This window comes from Cupressus sempervirens, chromosome 8 (assembly GCF_028749045.1).
Source record: "Cupressus sempervirens isolate cs-2001-9-10 chromosome 8, ASM2874904v1, whole genome shotgun sequence".
Taxonomy (NCBI): Eukaryota; Viridiplantae; Streptophyta; class Pinopsida; order Cupressales; family Cupressaceae; genus Cupressus; species Cupressus sempervirens.
Genome location: NC_143125.1, coordinates 780,149,093 through 780,163,876, shown reverse-complemented (window position 1 = coordinate 780,163,876; position 14,784 = coordinate 780,149,093). Strand labels below are relative to the sequence as shown.

Below are 14,784 nucleotides of genomic sequence, written 5' to 3'. Positions count from 1 at the left end.
TGTATCTGTTGGTATACTTTAGGTTACCCTATTTTGAGCTTTTAAACTAAGTGATAATTTAATGCAATATGTTTCAAGTCAGTTTAGTATGCCCTCTAGGATGGCTTTCTTCTCATCTACCCTCTCTCTATGCTCACCATGTGAATAGTTGAGTGATCAAATGTTATCTAGTCAGCTAGGTGATTGTAGGATGGGTGGGCATGTCTCAAAGTGTTCAAGATGAGAAGAAAGCTATAAAAGAGCTCTAGATATTGATGATCTAACCCATAAAGAATGCCAAGGTGAAGGTTCTACAATAGGTCACATTCAAAGGAAGAGTTTCATGAAGACACCGAGCCATGGTGTTGAAGAACAAGTCATATTAAGCAAAGAATTCATGCAGTCATCATGCAGATGGAGCCAAATGATTCCGGTTCGTCAATGCATTCAGATCAACGGTGATCGCGCAGTCTTATTAGCCATGATAAGGGTTGAAAAGTCAATTTGTCGAAGAATCATTCCTAACCGTCGAACGGAGATTAGATCAACGACTTCGAATGAATTTCAGGCCAATTTTAGGCAACAGTCGTCTTGTATTCACAAAGTCTCCCAAAGGAAGACATGTTGCATACTTGACATCACATCTATAATGGCAGGCAGCCGTTGATCTCATTTGTTCATAAAGAATGGGCCCATCCAAGTACAGTTACGCACCGTTCGATCAACAAGGATCGAATGGCCCTAGTCGTGTTTTGGGCCTAAATGTTGAAAGATAAAAAGTTTTGGAGAAATTCTCTGGAATAATGCCACGTGTCCATGGCCCACTAAGCACCCAACAAAGGAGTATTAAGGAAAAGTAATATAAGGCCCTGTTAAAAGATGAAGATCTAATCGCAACCCTCTATTGCAAGATCAACGACTCATATTTAAAGTCAAGGGTTAGTCGAAGGCAAAAGAAGTTTTCAAAGGCAGAACCAATGTTTCATTGATGAGTTTGAATCTTTTCAATTGCAGAGTGAACTAGAGCATTGATTGGAGGATTAATAGAGAATGAACACATGTACAGAAGAATCCATCAATGCCAAAAGGAAGAATCTTAGGGTTTTCTGCATGTTTCTCAGTGATAATGTAACAGTTGACCTTCTCTATTCTTATCCCTTTTGTTGTGTCTCTTCTTCTCCTCTGATACGTAATGGATAACTATTGATATTCCAGTGTAGTGGTAATGCAATAATTGAATGTAACTGAAGACTGTTAGTCTTCTATGCAATAATTGAATGTAACTGAAGACTGTTAGTCTTCTATGTAATAATGACTGTAAATGGCCAAGAACACAAAGGGGGACCATATATGTAATTTCATTTCAATCAATAAAGGATCAGCAATTCCGTCCAACTTTTCCCCCTACATTTCCAGATTTTGAGTGAGAATAGAAGAATTAGATGGAATGAAGGATTTGTATGATGTTTGCAGTTAGGTAATGTGATATTTTAATGTCATTTAGGACTAGCATGCCTAGGTTCCTTTCATTGTCTCCTTCAGCTGAGCTAACCTTGCATTTCAGAGTAGTTTCTATGTGATTGTAGGACAAATGCATTTGGAGCCGTTAATTCCTTCTCAAATTCCATTTTGGTAAAGGGTTATCAGTCAAGGTGGATTCTATTTCATCTTTCATGTATTTCATCTTTCATGTGCATCTCTGCTCTCTCCCTAGATTGCATTTCAGTAGGACTAATCTGTATTTAGATTGGACTAGGAATAGTATGAGGACTTTAAGGTAGCTTGTGATATCCATTCCATTGAATGTTATAGGTTTCCCAAATCTATCTCTGCCGGGGGTGTTTTTAGTTATAAGCATCCTGGTTTACCTCTATTGCTCTCAGGTTAAGAGCATCCCCCTTTTTACCTACTAAAAACACAGTTCACTGCATATCTTTGTAGAGGGGAGCTGTACCCTTAAAATTCAGGGATTAGTGACATATTAGGTGCTCTAATCCAATCTGCTGTAGGCAGATTGTTTCCTCATATTTTGGGCATTGAGAGTCAAGGTAAAGCCAAGTTAGCAAGAGGAACAAAATGTTTACCAACAGTATCACAAATAAATTAGAAATATGTCTAAGACATAGCTTCATTCAAAGTTCATGCCTTGTCTAGAAAATTATGCAATATTGCAAACACCAAAAAAGTAAAATATATAACAATATAGCATATCATTTAAAGAATTGTAATCCCCAAACACATTAGAAAATACAATTGGACTTTTAAAAGAATAGCTACATACTCTAGCATGCATGGCATGAGGATCAATCTTGGGAAGATATTTTATTGCTGTTCCAATGGCAGATACCATATCTCCAGGTACTGGTTCTGCAAGTACAATCATGTCAGGAGGCAGAACCTGCAACCAGCAGCAACAGTTCATAAATCTAAATGGACCATTAAAAGGAGGACATTTCAGTTGCAATTATCTAATACCTATATTTCAATTGATTGAGGCACTCAATGCAGTTAACCTTGACAATCAACTAGTAAAAACAAATGTCTTTGAAATAAAGAAAACAGAACCAAATACATGCCTCTGGGACCCCTCCAACTCGTGTACTCACAGTTAACAAGCCACAACTAGCTGCCTCTAATATTGCAATGCAGAATGCCTCTGTGAGAGAGCTGCAATGCAACAAGATTAGCCAACAAAAATACACAAGTAGGTATGAAAAGCCACTATGGTCATATAACCATTCAAGGTTTCTTCTCAATCTAAGCACATAAGATACAATCTGAAAAGTAACTATTAGCATTGCAATGAAGAACAATTTAAGCATTAGTATATGATTACAAACAAAGACTAACCTTTACATCTGAAGAACACAAAAAAGAGAAGAAATGTAAATGGAAACAATAAAATCAGGTTTTGTATAATTGTTATGAAACAGTTTAAACGCAATCAAAAGCCTGCAAAGAATGGAAGACATGTAACTGTATGATAATGTAATACAGCTGTGCATAATGTCATGTTTCTGGGTACCACTGTGTAGTGTTTTGATTCTGACATTGCAAGTCTATTATTTTCTCCTTGATGACTTATGTCTCGCTATTAGTTTGATTCATAGGAGCATTTGATTCAAAAACATTATGATTAGACATCCAAAAGTCGTTATTAGAATTATACATTTATCCTCAAACATACCACAAATTAGGTTTAACTTGTTGCTTTTGATCTTTTATCTCCATCAAGGAATGCAATAATCAATCTTCACCTTTCCAACTTCTATATCAAGAGAATCATTCATGCATGCCATCTGGATAGTTAGTATAGCCTCTTAAATAGTAATAATAGTTGTTCCCATGAATATGTCCACTGTTTTATCCATGTTTCTTGGCACTAGGATGAGGCCAAGATCAATTTGTTTGATTGTTTTAATTAAGGTAAGTAGGGTTCTTAGAGGGCCCAAAGCCTTTTACATTAAGAAAAATAAAGTATTCAGCACACTAGGACAGCAGACATCTTCCACAAAAGAAAAGCAACGGGATCAGCTAAACAGAAACCTAGCCAAACAGAATAGCAACAAGAAACTACACGCACAGCAAGACAGCTAAAAGAGTCCCAACCAACTCGTGGCAGTTTAAAATATGGTCCAAAGATTTTTGGTTAACCTTATAACTAGGGTTCTTCTCCCCATAAGACTTCAGACCAGAAGAAACCCAAGGTTTACCATTACGAAAATTTGTTCGATTGTCTTGTGCATTGTTGTAGTATTAGTTTCCCTTTGATGCTTATGAGCCATTAACTATTATTAATAATAATTTTCTATTTTTTAATTAGAGCTAGCATTCTTGATGCTTTCAGCCCAGAAGATATCATGGACATTACAGCATGCATGATACGCCCCATGTGCTTTTGCCCAAAGTCTATAAACAATTGTTAGGTCAAACTGGTGTAAATCTAGTAAGAATGATGGTGTATGCGTAACCATAATATATGATAGAATCACAATATCTGCAAATAGTGCAAAAAATACGTTACAAAAAATTAAATCCCCAGATACAGAGAGAAGAGAAGGTAAGAATTCAAATACTTAGTAAGAATAATGATCATTGTTGAGAAGCTGCTGTCTTACACCTAAATAACTAATTGTAGGATAAATGCAGAAATAATTGGGTGAGAACATTAAAACTAGTGCATCTTAAAGGTTGAACAAGAATTAGGTGAGACAATTAGTGCCCATGAGTAATCACTCGTTAAGAAGGATTCCTTTGTGTTGAATCAGCCCCTGGATGAAAAGAGTCAGGAGCCTAAGATCCTCATAATGTATCACAGCAGAAAGCTTGAATCCCTAAACAAGCTGTGCTAGAATAAATCTTATTGTGTGTTTTCATTACTCACTTGTAACATTTGCACATATGTTGGTCCCCACAAATAAAGTATAGCGATAAAATAAAGACTTGAATAGAGAATTTACCTGTTCAAAAATATGTGACCACGAACAAGAACTGACTGCACTTGTGCATGTGGAACAGCCCCTAACATCTCAACTCTTTCCTGAAGAGAATATTTCTCTCTCATCTCCTCCAACCGTATCCTCTTGGGTCCATCTCCCCCAACAATGAAACGTACCTTTAGTGACATCATTTCAAGTACTCTATAAGTGATTGGTGATTACCTTGAATTTTATGGTAAGGTTTGTGATACAAAATTATGTGTACTTACATTTGGATATAGACGGCAAACTTCTGGAATGATCTCCACAAGGAGATCTGCACCCTTCCGATAAACCAGTCTACTTATAACAACAATTACAATTTCAGTACATGAGCGACAGTTAGGGTTAGGCATAAACATAGCTGTGTCCACGGCATTTGGTATTACAAACACTTTATTTGGAGGCAAACCTGACCGCAGAACAGTGTTTTCCTTGCTTGTATGTGAAACACAAATAGTTTGATTCACATCTGCCAATGTAAATTGCAACACTTTATTCATGTGAATACTGCCAATATCAGCAAATCCATAAAGTGAATGATCAGTAAACACCACCTTGTAGCCCATGGTCCTTGCATGCAAAAGTGCTTCATGACAAAGAGTAGAGAAAGCCTGATGTCCATGAACCAACGTAATACGCTCTCGAATCAAAATTGTTCTTAATATAGGGAAAATCCCATAAATAGTAGGCAGACAATTCTGCATAAAAAAAGGAAGCCATGGAATATAGTACACTTTCAATCCATTTGTCATGTACCGAACACCGCTACGTTTTCCATATGCATGTGTCATCACCACCACCTGATTCATTAGTTCATAATCAGGCCACACTCGAATAAAATACAAGGAAAAAATGATATTGTTACAGTGTAGTTCAGTAAAATCTAGTACAGTTTAGACTTCAAAGTATAATCAGTAAAACCACATCCCAAACTTGGGAATTGCTCTATCAAAACAGAAAAAGGTACACAATACAAGCATATTTTCACAACCTAGAAATAGCTTCCCTTACATGCCTAGACCATAAGAAACAGTTCCCATATTTACTGCTTGCCAATTTTTTTCCACATGCAACAATCAGCTAGTTGAAAGGTCTGTCTTAATGTGTAGCAAATGGTAACCATGATATAGTTAACTAAGTTACAGCATGTAAAGAAGAAATTCAAAACTTAGAACTCTATTGAGTTTGGAAGATGCCTGCAATGAAATGGAGTATGAATGTAGACCTAGGTGTATGTAATGTAAATTAAAATATGAAAGCTATAGTAATTTCTCTTCCTAGCCATCTAGCAAAATATTCTTGTATTTCCGAGAAATCCAATACTAGACTAATGCCTAATGGCATACACTTGAATAAACAACATCAAATAAGTTTACAAAGTGACTTAAAATTTCTTAAAATCTGCCTCATAGTGATAAACATGGTATATGGATCAGCTATCTAGAAAGGACAAGAATTTGGAATAGTTTAATGTAATATCCCCCTCTAATAGTGGAAATCAGTATTAAATAGTCAACATCCTTATTTGAAATAATTAAATAATCAATTAAAGAATAAAATGATTATTTTGATTATATATTATAAATTATTTAGAAAATAAGACCTAAGCATTTCATTATAAAATATATTAACTAGTTAACTAAATATTGATCATTAAAATATACAACTAGGAAGAAATAAATAAATAAACAATTAAACTATTAATCAGTATATCAATCAAACACACATCATAGTATATAACATCAATAGTGAAAATGCTAATATCACTATTGAACCCATGCCACATCGGCATTGAGTCGACATAGGTCATAACCCATGCCTCCATGCAATCGGGCACAGCTCTTGATTATTGGCTTGAGTCATATTATTAAGCTTGGGCCCCATGGGAAGAAAACCATGGAAGGAGATATCTAAAACAATGCACAAAGGGACTATCGAACAATACATGACAAATAAGGATCCTTGGGACAAAGAATAGATTGCATCAGAAAAAGATATGTCAGCATTACTAAAGAAGGAAGGAGTAAATAAATCGAAACATAATTTAAGGACAGTCCACTAACTGGTTTGACCTGTCAATGCTTAGATCAGAAAATGCAAAAGGCAAATGCATTCATGGAACAAATAGAAAATTAAATGAGGGATATTGAATAGGTTTTGAGTCTTGATGTCATCACTACCATGGTAAGTCACAGTCATCCTAATAAAGGAGTAAATGTGCATAGTTGAAGCGACACACATGTGACATTCCTACCGAGTAAGGATTTTATCGGTAAGGAGATCGGGAGTTGGAAGTACGGTAGGAATCATGTGAAAAGACCATCAAAAAAGTTAAAGACCCCACCACGTGGATGCTTAGTGACAGGGACGGCATACCCTATTCAGATTATGGGTTAAGGATCTGGGGTATCAATTCCCTTAAGCTAAGTATAAGTAATATATACTTATTAGTAGTTAATTTTTGTTTTCATACTATTATGAAATATGTATATAACTTTCTTACATCAATAACAATAATAGACACATAGTAAATATTTGAATATGGAAATATATAAGGATGATGTTGTAATTTAGTTTGTTAAATGAAATTAGGTGGATTCCAAAATTAACATTATTATGAAGTAAGATACTAATATAATCTTTGGTGGATCCAAGTAATTAATTATAACATTCATAGTGTCATTTCAGAGACTGGGCTCACCTCTATATAAATGGCTACGTGACAGTGTAGGGTCAAGATTGTCTATATGAATGACTAAGATGGAATCTCATAGTGCCAATGTAGGAAGTGAGACCCTCATATAAATAGCTATCATGCCAGTGTGTGAGATGAGTAACCCTATATGAATGGCTAGATGAGAAATGGATAATATTGTGTCAATCCATCGGACTGACACCATGGAGATTAAGGGAATCTCTATCATGGGTTATGTGAGGCATTAAGGTCTCCATCTGACCACCATGACTAGAATTAATAGAAAATCTCCATGTGCTAGAATATTTTGAGGATGTCAACATATGCATATGTGAATAACCTTGGATAAAGGATGTCCCGTCGAAGAAGAAACTTAATGGGAGCACTTCATGAGAAGATGCTGGAATAACTAAGGTTTAGGAAGCTGGATCTGGAGACGTCACTAAGGTTGGGTTAAATTAGAGGGTACATTAGAATACTTAAATTTGTTATTGTCATAATTCTAATAATTGTTTTGCAGTAATTACTTGTCCCAAGATAACCCTAATAGTCGGGCCATTACATTCAATGCCATATCCCATAGACTTTTCCATGTCCCCATGGAAGACACTGAAAACATCCCCAAGCAATCCCCTATATACAAAAAAAATCTGATGATGTCCTGTAAATGGGTACAAATCTGCAAGGGGCAGCCAGCCATTCCTACAGCCCAGAATGCAAAAAAGTAAAGTGAAAAATATGATAAGAACAGAAAAAGGGGTGATAGATATTATAGCAGGATGCTTGAAGAAAATTGTTCCCCTGAAAATCTTACTACCTGTCCTCTAATCTAGGGACTAATATGTTTTTCTGACATGGGAGTGATCTCAATGTCGAAGTGTCATACCTATGCATTTTTATGACTGTACATAATCCGACTGTGCATGACTCTGAAAAATCTGCCTGTATGTGGTGAGAGAGGTCTTCCAAGATTCAATTTAATATTTGATGCTTCATTGATACAGATACCTTCAGTTGCATGTGCTTCTCTGATTTCAAGCTTATACATTTTAGCATCTATGCATTATGAATACCAGAATACAACTTCAAATTTTACGACCTGCATTTGCTTCCAATGTGTTAATTGTTTGTCAGCTTCAAGTGGTTAGAAGAATCAACTGGTACATAGTTGTGTAAAGTTGTAGGCAAACATCAGATCTTTTAAATAACCTTTGTGTAGCCAAGGAAAGTAATGTGATCCTTGGCTTCTCATCTTTGGCTTACTTCTGTGAAAACTTCATGTGTAAATAATGATACACTTTTGCTCCTCTGAGTATGCAAACTACCTCTGCCATTAATTCAAGTACTGATTTTATTGGATAGAAGTGTAGATGTGTCAAACATAAGATTCTTCAAGTCTTATTCTATACAAGATTAGGTGTCATTATGTTTGAAGAATTGAACTTCTGATTGTATCCTCCAAAAATTTGAAACCATTTACGAAGTGTATAAAATTCAACCACACTGGTCATCCCTTGTATAAATTTTCCAATCCAATAGGTTGAATAGTGTCATCCATAGAGATTCAAAACCCTCATTCCAACCCAATAACTATTGCAAGCTCTTCATTCCAAACAGGCAATTATCCAATAGCTTCTCAACATCCATATCCAATCCTGATCCATTTCCCTTCTTTTACAAATTTGAGTCTTACATATTTTTTTCAACTACATGAAACATAGGATAAAGATTTTCCTACAACAGTAAAATTAATGTCAAATTGATTGAGTTTCTTTGATAAGTAAATCAAAAAATACGTCTAGCCACCTCCTCATTACTGCATGTTGATGCACTAACAATTTTAGAAATTATGATATTAGAAATGAGAAATGAGAAACAAGGCAAAAACATGCTCAAGTAAGAAATAAGATTCGAATGTTTCTTCATTAACGAACATTTTCCTAAGGTTTCTTGATTAAGTAAAATTATAGGCTCTTGCTATAATTTTTGGTTATATATCATAGGCCTATTTCCTCTTTGATAACATTTAGAATTCAAGGCCACCAAGAGACGAGTATGATTGACTAGCACTTTTCTCAAGAGAATCAATTCAATATCAAACTCTTAGGGCTTCTATTCCTTTGTTGCTTATAATTAATTGATTGGATAATTTTGTAAACTAGGTGACAATGATCAAGCCTAAACAAATGATATTGACTGATCTGTAAAGTGCAAACTTTAAAAATGTGAAAGGATAATTATGTGTACACCTGAAATTGAGTCTAGTTATAATGACCTTGGTTGTCTTGAGTTTTTTTGGACCTTCTGAATGAGTTATGCATATCACGGATAGAATCTGAACTCCTGGGGGTCTGTATCGGTACCTGACCAAATTTCAACTGATTCTGGGTGGACCCATGCGACCTAGCACAAGGACTTCCTGGCGAAATTGAGATCATGAACTTGTGACAGTATACTATTTTGATTCCCTTCCCAGGACCTAAAACTGAACCTTGATCTGCACACAAGAATGGAAAATGATTTTATAAGGATTGTATAGGGGCTTGTCTCAGTAAAACCTGAGGTTGGGACTCATCCCTACAACATTATAAGAAGTCTGAATTGAAATACTTGAATTTAACAATTGTAACTCCGATTGATGATGCAATGCCCTTAAGATAAGTTCTCCATCTGTTGATGCAATAACGTGATAAAAACACAATGAAATCACAAAATAATGTTTGAAGATGACTTGAAGAAACTTGCTGCTCCTTGAATCAGAACTGCTCTTCAAATCAAGAGATGCCAATGAGATGAAATGATAAAATGAAATGAGGGAGAGGCCTTTATATAGTGATCCCAAGAGAAGTCAACTTTAGGCCGAGTTCAAGAAGTAATATTTGCATTTTGGATAACTTTTCAAAAAGTGTGAGACTGCCAAATCCCGCTCCTAAGATTTTGGAGAAAAAGTACAAGAATAGGTCCTATTGTTTGGCTTGTTCTTGATAAGATTTCGACCAGAGCACATTGTTCCCACCTAAAGTAAGTGAAATTTTAGGGTGATCAGAATAATAGGATCTACATGCCTAAAAGTCACACGAAATGGAGATATGAGATTAGTGGATGTGGAAAATGTGTTTCGAACATTAAATGAGGTAGGTCTCATTATAAATTAGTGTAACATCGGAGTGGAGGGATGTTAGGGCAGAGGGACATTGAGAAAAGTTTCTAAGACAGGAAAAAAGGACCTCAATTTCGGGATGACGAGGGAACTGAGGAGGGATAGTGGCAAAGGGTACTCCAAGAACCCATCTCGGGGATGTCATCACACCAGACACTCCTAGGTTTTTGGTTAGGTGCATGTCCTTGGGTTTCACTGTTTTAAATTGAAGAAATAAAATAATTTAAAAGGCGTGGCTATAATAAATGGGCCAAAATAGGATTTTAGTGAGATTTAACAAAGGACTCATATTATTTGTTTAAATAAATAAAGGTCTTATGATACATAGAGGAATGCTAAATACTAAAATGAGTTCTAAGTGAGTGAAATTGGACACCTTAATTAAAGGTGTACAATGTTATGACACTACATTTTGCTTTGACTCTAGTGAAATATGATCTTACGGTCATACTTATGGTAAATTAGAAGTGGAGAGAGCATATGAGAGCAAATCAAGCTAGTGATAGGATAACACTAACGGACAATCAAGGCCCCAAGCATAGATTTTATCAATCCATACAAGTAAGCTTCACAAAAGAAATAACATTAGCACTAAAACACAAAATCCCAAGACAACTAATTGAAGACCTCGCTAATCAAAATGTCTAACTCTCAACCACTAATATCATTCTCAACATGTTATTACAAGAGCACATGTGGAATTATAACAAGAACAAGGGTGTTCACCATCTTCAGGGATAGGTACTATGATCCAACAATACAAAGTGCACTATCTTATGGGTTCATAGGGTTTGAGAGAGAGAGAGAGAGAGAGAGAGAGAGAGATGAACATAGATCCTACAAGCTAGCAAATTACATTATGTTAGGTGATCCATGTAAAGAGGGAAGACTTGATGGGCTAGCATGCCGTATTATGCTATTCAACTCATCTTGAATATATGCAATATATGCATAGGGAGATCTCAAATGATCAAAAGTGTTTTGTTATACTAGACAATCAATCCCAAGGATAACCAAGGAAAGCATTGTATCAAACGAAATTCATTAAAATCATGTGAAGGGAGTCATCTAGCCCTAGAAATTTGTATAGTGCTAGTAGACTCAGCCTATAAGATTTAAGTAAGGACAACCAAACAAAGCATGATGCTCATAAGGGCAATGTTTGAAACAAGACCATATATATGCCCCACCTTGAGATGGCAAGAGAGGACTATCTTGACATCAAAAGGAAAAAACAAACAAGGATAAACAGGTGTGGCTATAATAAATGGCCCAAAATAGGATTTCAGTGAGAGTTAAGAGGACTCCTATTATTAGTTTAAATTAATAAAGGTCTTATGATGCATAGAGGAATGATAAAGACTAAAATGAGTTCTAAGTGAGTGAAATTGGACACCCTCATCAAAGGTGTACAATGTTATGACACTACATTTTGCTTTGACTCTAGTGAAATATGATCTTACGGACATACTCGTGGTAAATTAGAAGTGGAGAGAGCATCAAAGGGCAAATCAAGTTAGTGATAGGATAACATTAAGGGAGAATCAAGCTCCCAAGCATAGATTTTATCATTCCATACAAGTAACCTTTACAAAAGAAACAACATTAGCACTAAAACACAAAGTCCCAAGTCAGCTAATTGAAGACCTCAATAATCAAAATGTCTCAACCACTAATAACATTCTCAACATGTTATCACAAGAGCACGTATGGACTTATAACAAGAACAAGGGCGTTCGCCAACTTAAGGGATAGGTACTATGATCCAACAATACAAAGTGTGTTATGCTATTGGGAGAGAGAGAGAGAGAGAGAGAGAGATTAACATAAATCGTACAAGCTAGCAAATTGCATTGTGCTAGGTGATCCATGTAAAGAGGGAAAAGTTGATGGGCTAGAAAGTCATATTATGCTATTCAGCTCATCTTGAATATATGCACAAGGGAGATGTCAAATGATCAAAAAAGTTTTCTTATGCTGGTCAACCAATCCCAAGGATAACCAAGGAAAGCATTGTATCCAATGAAAATCACTAAAATCATGTGAAGGGAGTCATCTAGCCCTAGCAAGTTCTGCAATGCCAGTAGACTCAGCCTATAAGATTCAAGTAAGGACAGCCAAACAAAGCATGATATTCGCAAGGGCGATGTTTGAAATAAGAAGACCGTATATATGCCCCACCTTTAGATGGCAAGATAGGACTATGTTGATACCATAAGGAAAGAACGAACAAGGATAAACACCTTTAACGCCAAGGAGATATCCTTTGAGATCCAAGCTAAAGAGGACGAAACTCTTGAGGCAAGGAAGAGATAGTTGTTAAGATATATCTTGCAACAATGTAAATGGATTTTTTTAAGGGATGCATAAGAAGAAAGTATCTTTGCTCAAAGACATCTACCTTCAACAAGAGGACATCTTGAACAAAAATAACATCATTGACCAAAAGAGGGGAAGAAGAACAAAAATTAACTTTCCCTATTGCTAGGTAAAGGGATTCTTGATGAAGGATGGAACACTTTTATCTCCCAGGTAAGGGATATGTTTATGATAGACAAGTATCATCAAGCGAGGAAGAGGTTGTGAACAAGGATACACACCTCTTATAGAAGAGAGAATCCCTGAGCAAAACAAACATTTCTATACAAGAAAAGGATGTCAAATGATAAACAAATATCAATTAACCAAAAGAAAGTTGATCCTTAGGAAGTATAGGAGGTTGGAATGCTACCATTACCCCCCAAGCACAGAGACAAGGATAATAATGGCTATTATACTGCTCAAAAAGTATGATTGCACCTGAAATTTTACCACCGTAAATGACAATGAGTCCCTAAGGGATAGGCTAACAATGTCACGTAGTGTGGAGCAACAAAATAGGAACATAATTGATATTTAAAATAATCATAAATGAAATACCACTCGTTGTTACAAGTTACATAAATTATATCATAATCAATGAGTTGTTGAATTTTATAATGCAAAGCTTGACATTCATCACTAGAGTAGTCATGATATTGATGATACATGCAAAAAGGAAGATTTTCAAGATCTTGTCTATGTTTCTTCTTCCTTTTTCCTTGGGTAATCAACTTGGCATTAAATTCAGGCATAGAAGATATACAAGTATTTGAGAAAATATTATCTCGATTAAATTGAGGTATAGAAGATAGAAGTATTCCACAAAAAGGGAAGGGATGGTGATAAAGGAGGTAAGTGTGATGTGCATTTCTTGTGATTCTCAATGCTTTGTTGCACAAATATTTAACCATGTCCATGATTACGAGGAGAGGGTTTAACAAATGACACACTAGGCCTTTTAAGTTCAAGTACTTTATACTCTCTCACGAATGGTGCAAAATCTATTTACCCCCAATCATCCTCAAGGAGCTTTTCTTTAGGGGTAGGAGATGGTGTATCACCTTGTATTGGTGAAGGAATAGAAGAATGTTTCGATTGTAAGCAACTTTGTAATTTACAATCCCATGGTATGGTATACACAATATTGTTATGGATAAACTTGACTTTGCATAGCACAAAACTAGGTCTACTAAGAATAAGATTACAAGTAAGATCATAGGGTATGACATGAATAGGTGTAGATAAAGTAACCGGACTTATTGTGATAGGTAAGGTTATGGTACCCAATGATTCTCCAGCAATATTATCAAAGCCACAAATAGAGAGAGGATTAATTCGGATAAGCTTGCGATCTACATTGATTTTGTGCAACAAGTTTATGATACAAACATTAAGACCAGATCCATGATCAATCAAGGTCCTTCTGATAGCATTATCATTAATAATGACCGCAATAATAATAGGATGATCACATTGATTTTAAAACTTCTAAATAAGGCAAGTCATCTGTAAAGAGCACAATGTTAATTCCAGTTGTATTCATACATTCCAACAAGGCTGTCACATCATTAGGCCCCATAGGAGAGGGACCAATAGTCTTAACAAAGCATCTTGAAGCATAGTATGGTATGTGGGTGAAAGTTGAATTAAGTCCTAAAGGGATATCTTAGAAAGAGTTGTATGAAGTTGTTCAATAAGATTATACTCCTTACAAACTACTTGTGAAGGACAAGGGGAAAAGAAAAGGTACAAGGGGAGAAGGAAAGGTCAAGAAGTGGGAAGAGCACTAGAATTTTTCTTGCTGTTTTAAGTGTTATATGTATGAGCTACTACATGATAATTAGGATGTTAAGCACCTTTAACCGCAAGCACTAGCTTGATTTGAAATCATATGATATCTTGACAAAGGTGGACAACAATCTTTGGTTACTCCTTACCCAAAACATAAACAATGTTAAGTTGATTGGATACTTCAAAGGTTTCATTTGTGGAAAGGAGAACATCAATATTTCCAAAGCATCTTCAGGAGTAAGACAAACTATATGAGAGCGACAAACACAACTCATTAATGTTTAATCTCATGAGAGGTCGTCATTGAAATGAATAGA

The 14,784-nt window shown here is 35.6% G+C and overlaps 1 protein-coding gene across 2 annotated transcripts in view; it reads right to left on the bottom strand.

The window, feature by feature from the left end:
* Positions 1 to 14,784, bottom strand: part of SETH2 (UDP-Glycosyltransferase superfamily protein) — a 45,906-nt gene that overhangs the window by 21,904 nt on the left and 9,218 nt on the right. For both annotated transcript variants that reach the window (XM_089795304.1, XM_089795305.1), the window contains exons 2-5: positions 4,688 to 5,260; positions 4,440 to 4,594; positions 2,556 to 2,646; positions 2,261 to 2,377 (exon numbers count right to left, since the gene is read on the bottom strand). In XM_089795304.1, coding sequence (XP_089651430.1) covers positions 2,261 to 2,377; positions 2,556 to 2,646; positions 4,440 to 4,594; positions 4,688 to 5,260 — 936 coding nt within the window. The remainder of the gene's footprint in view (positions 1 to 2,260; positions 2,378 to 2,555; positions 2,647 to 4,439; positions 4,595 to 4,687; positions 5,261 to 14,784) is intronic.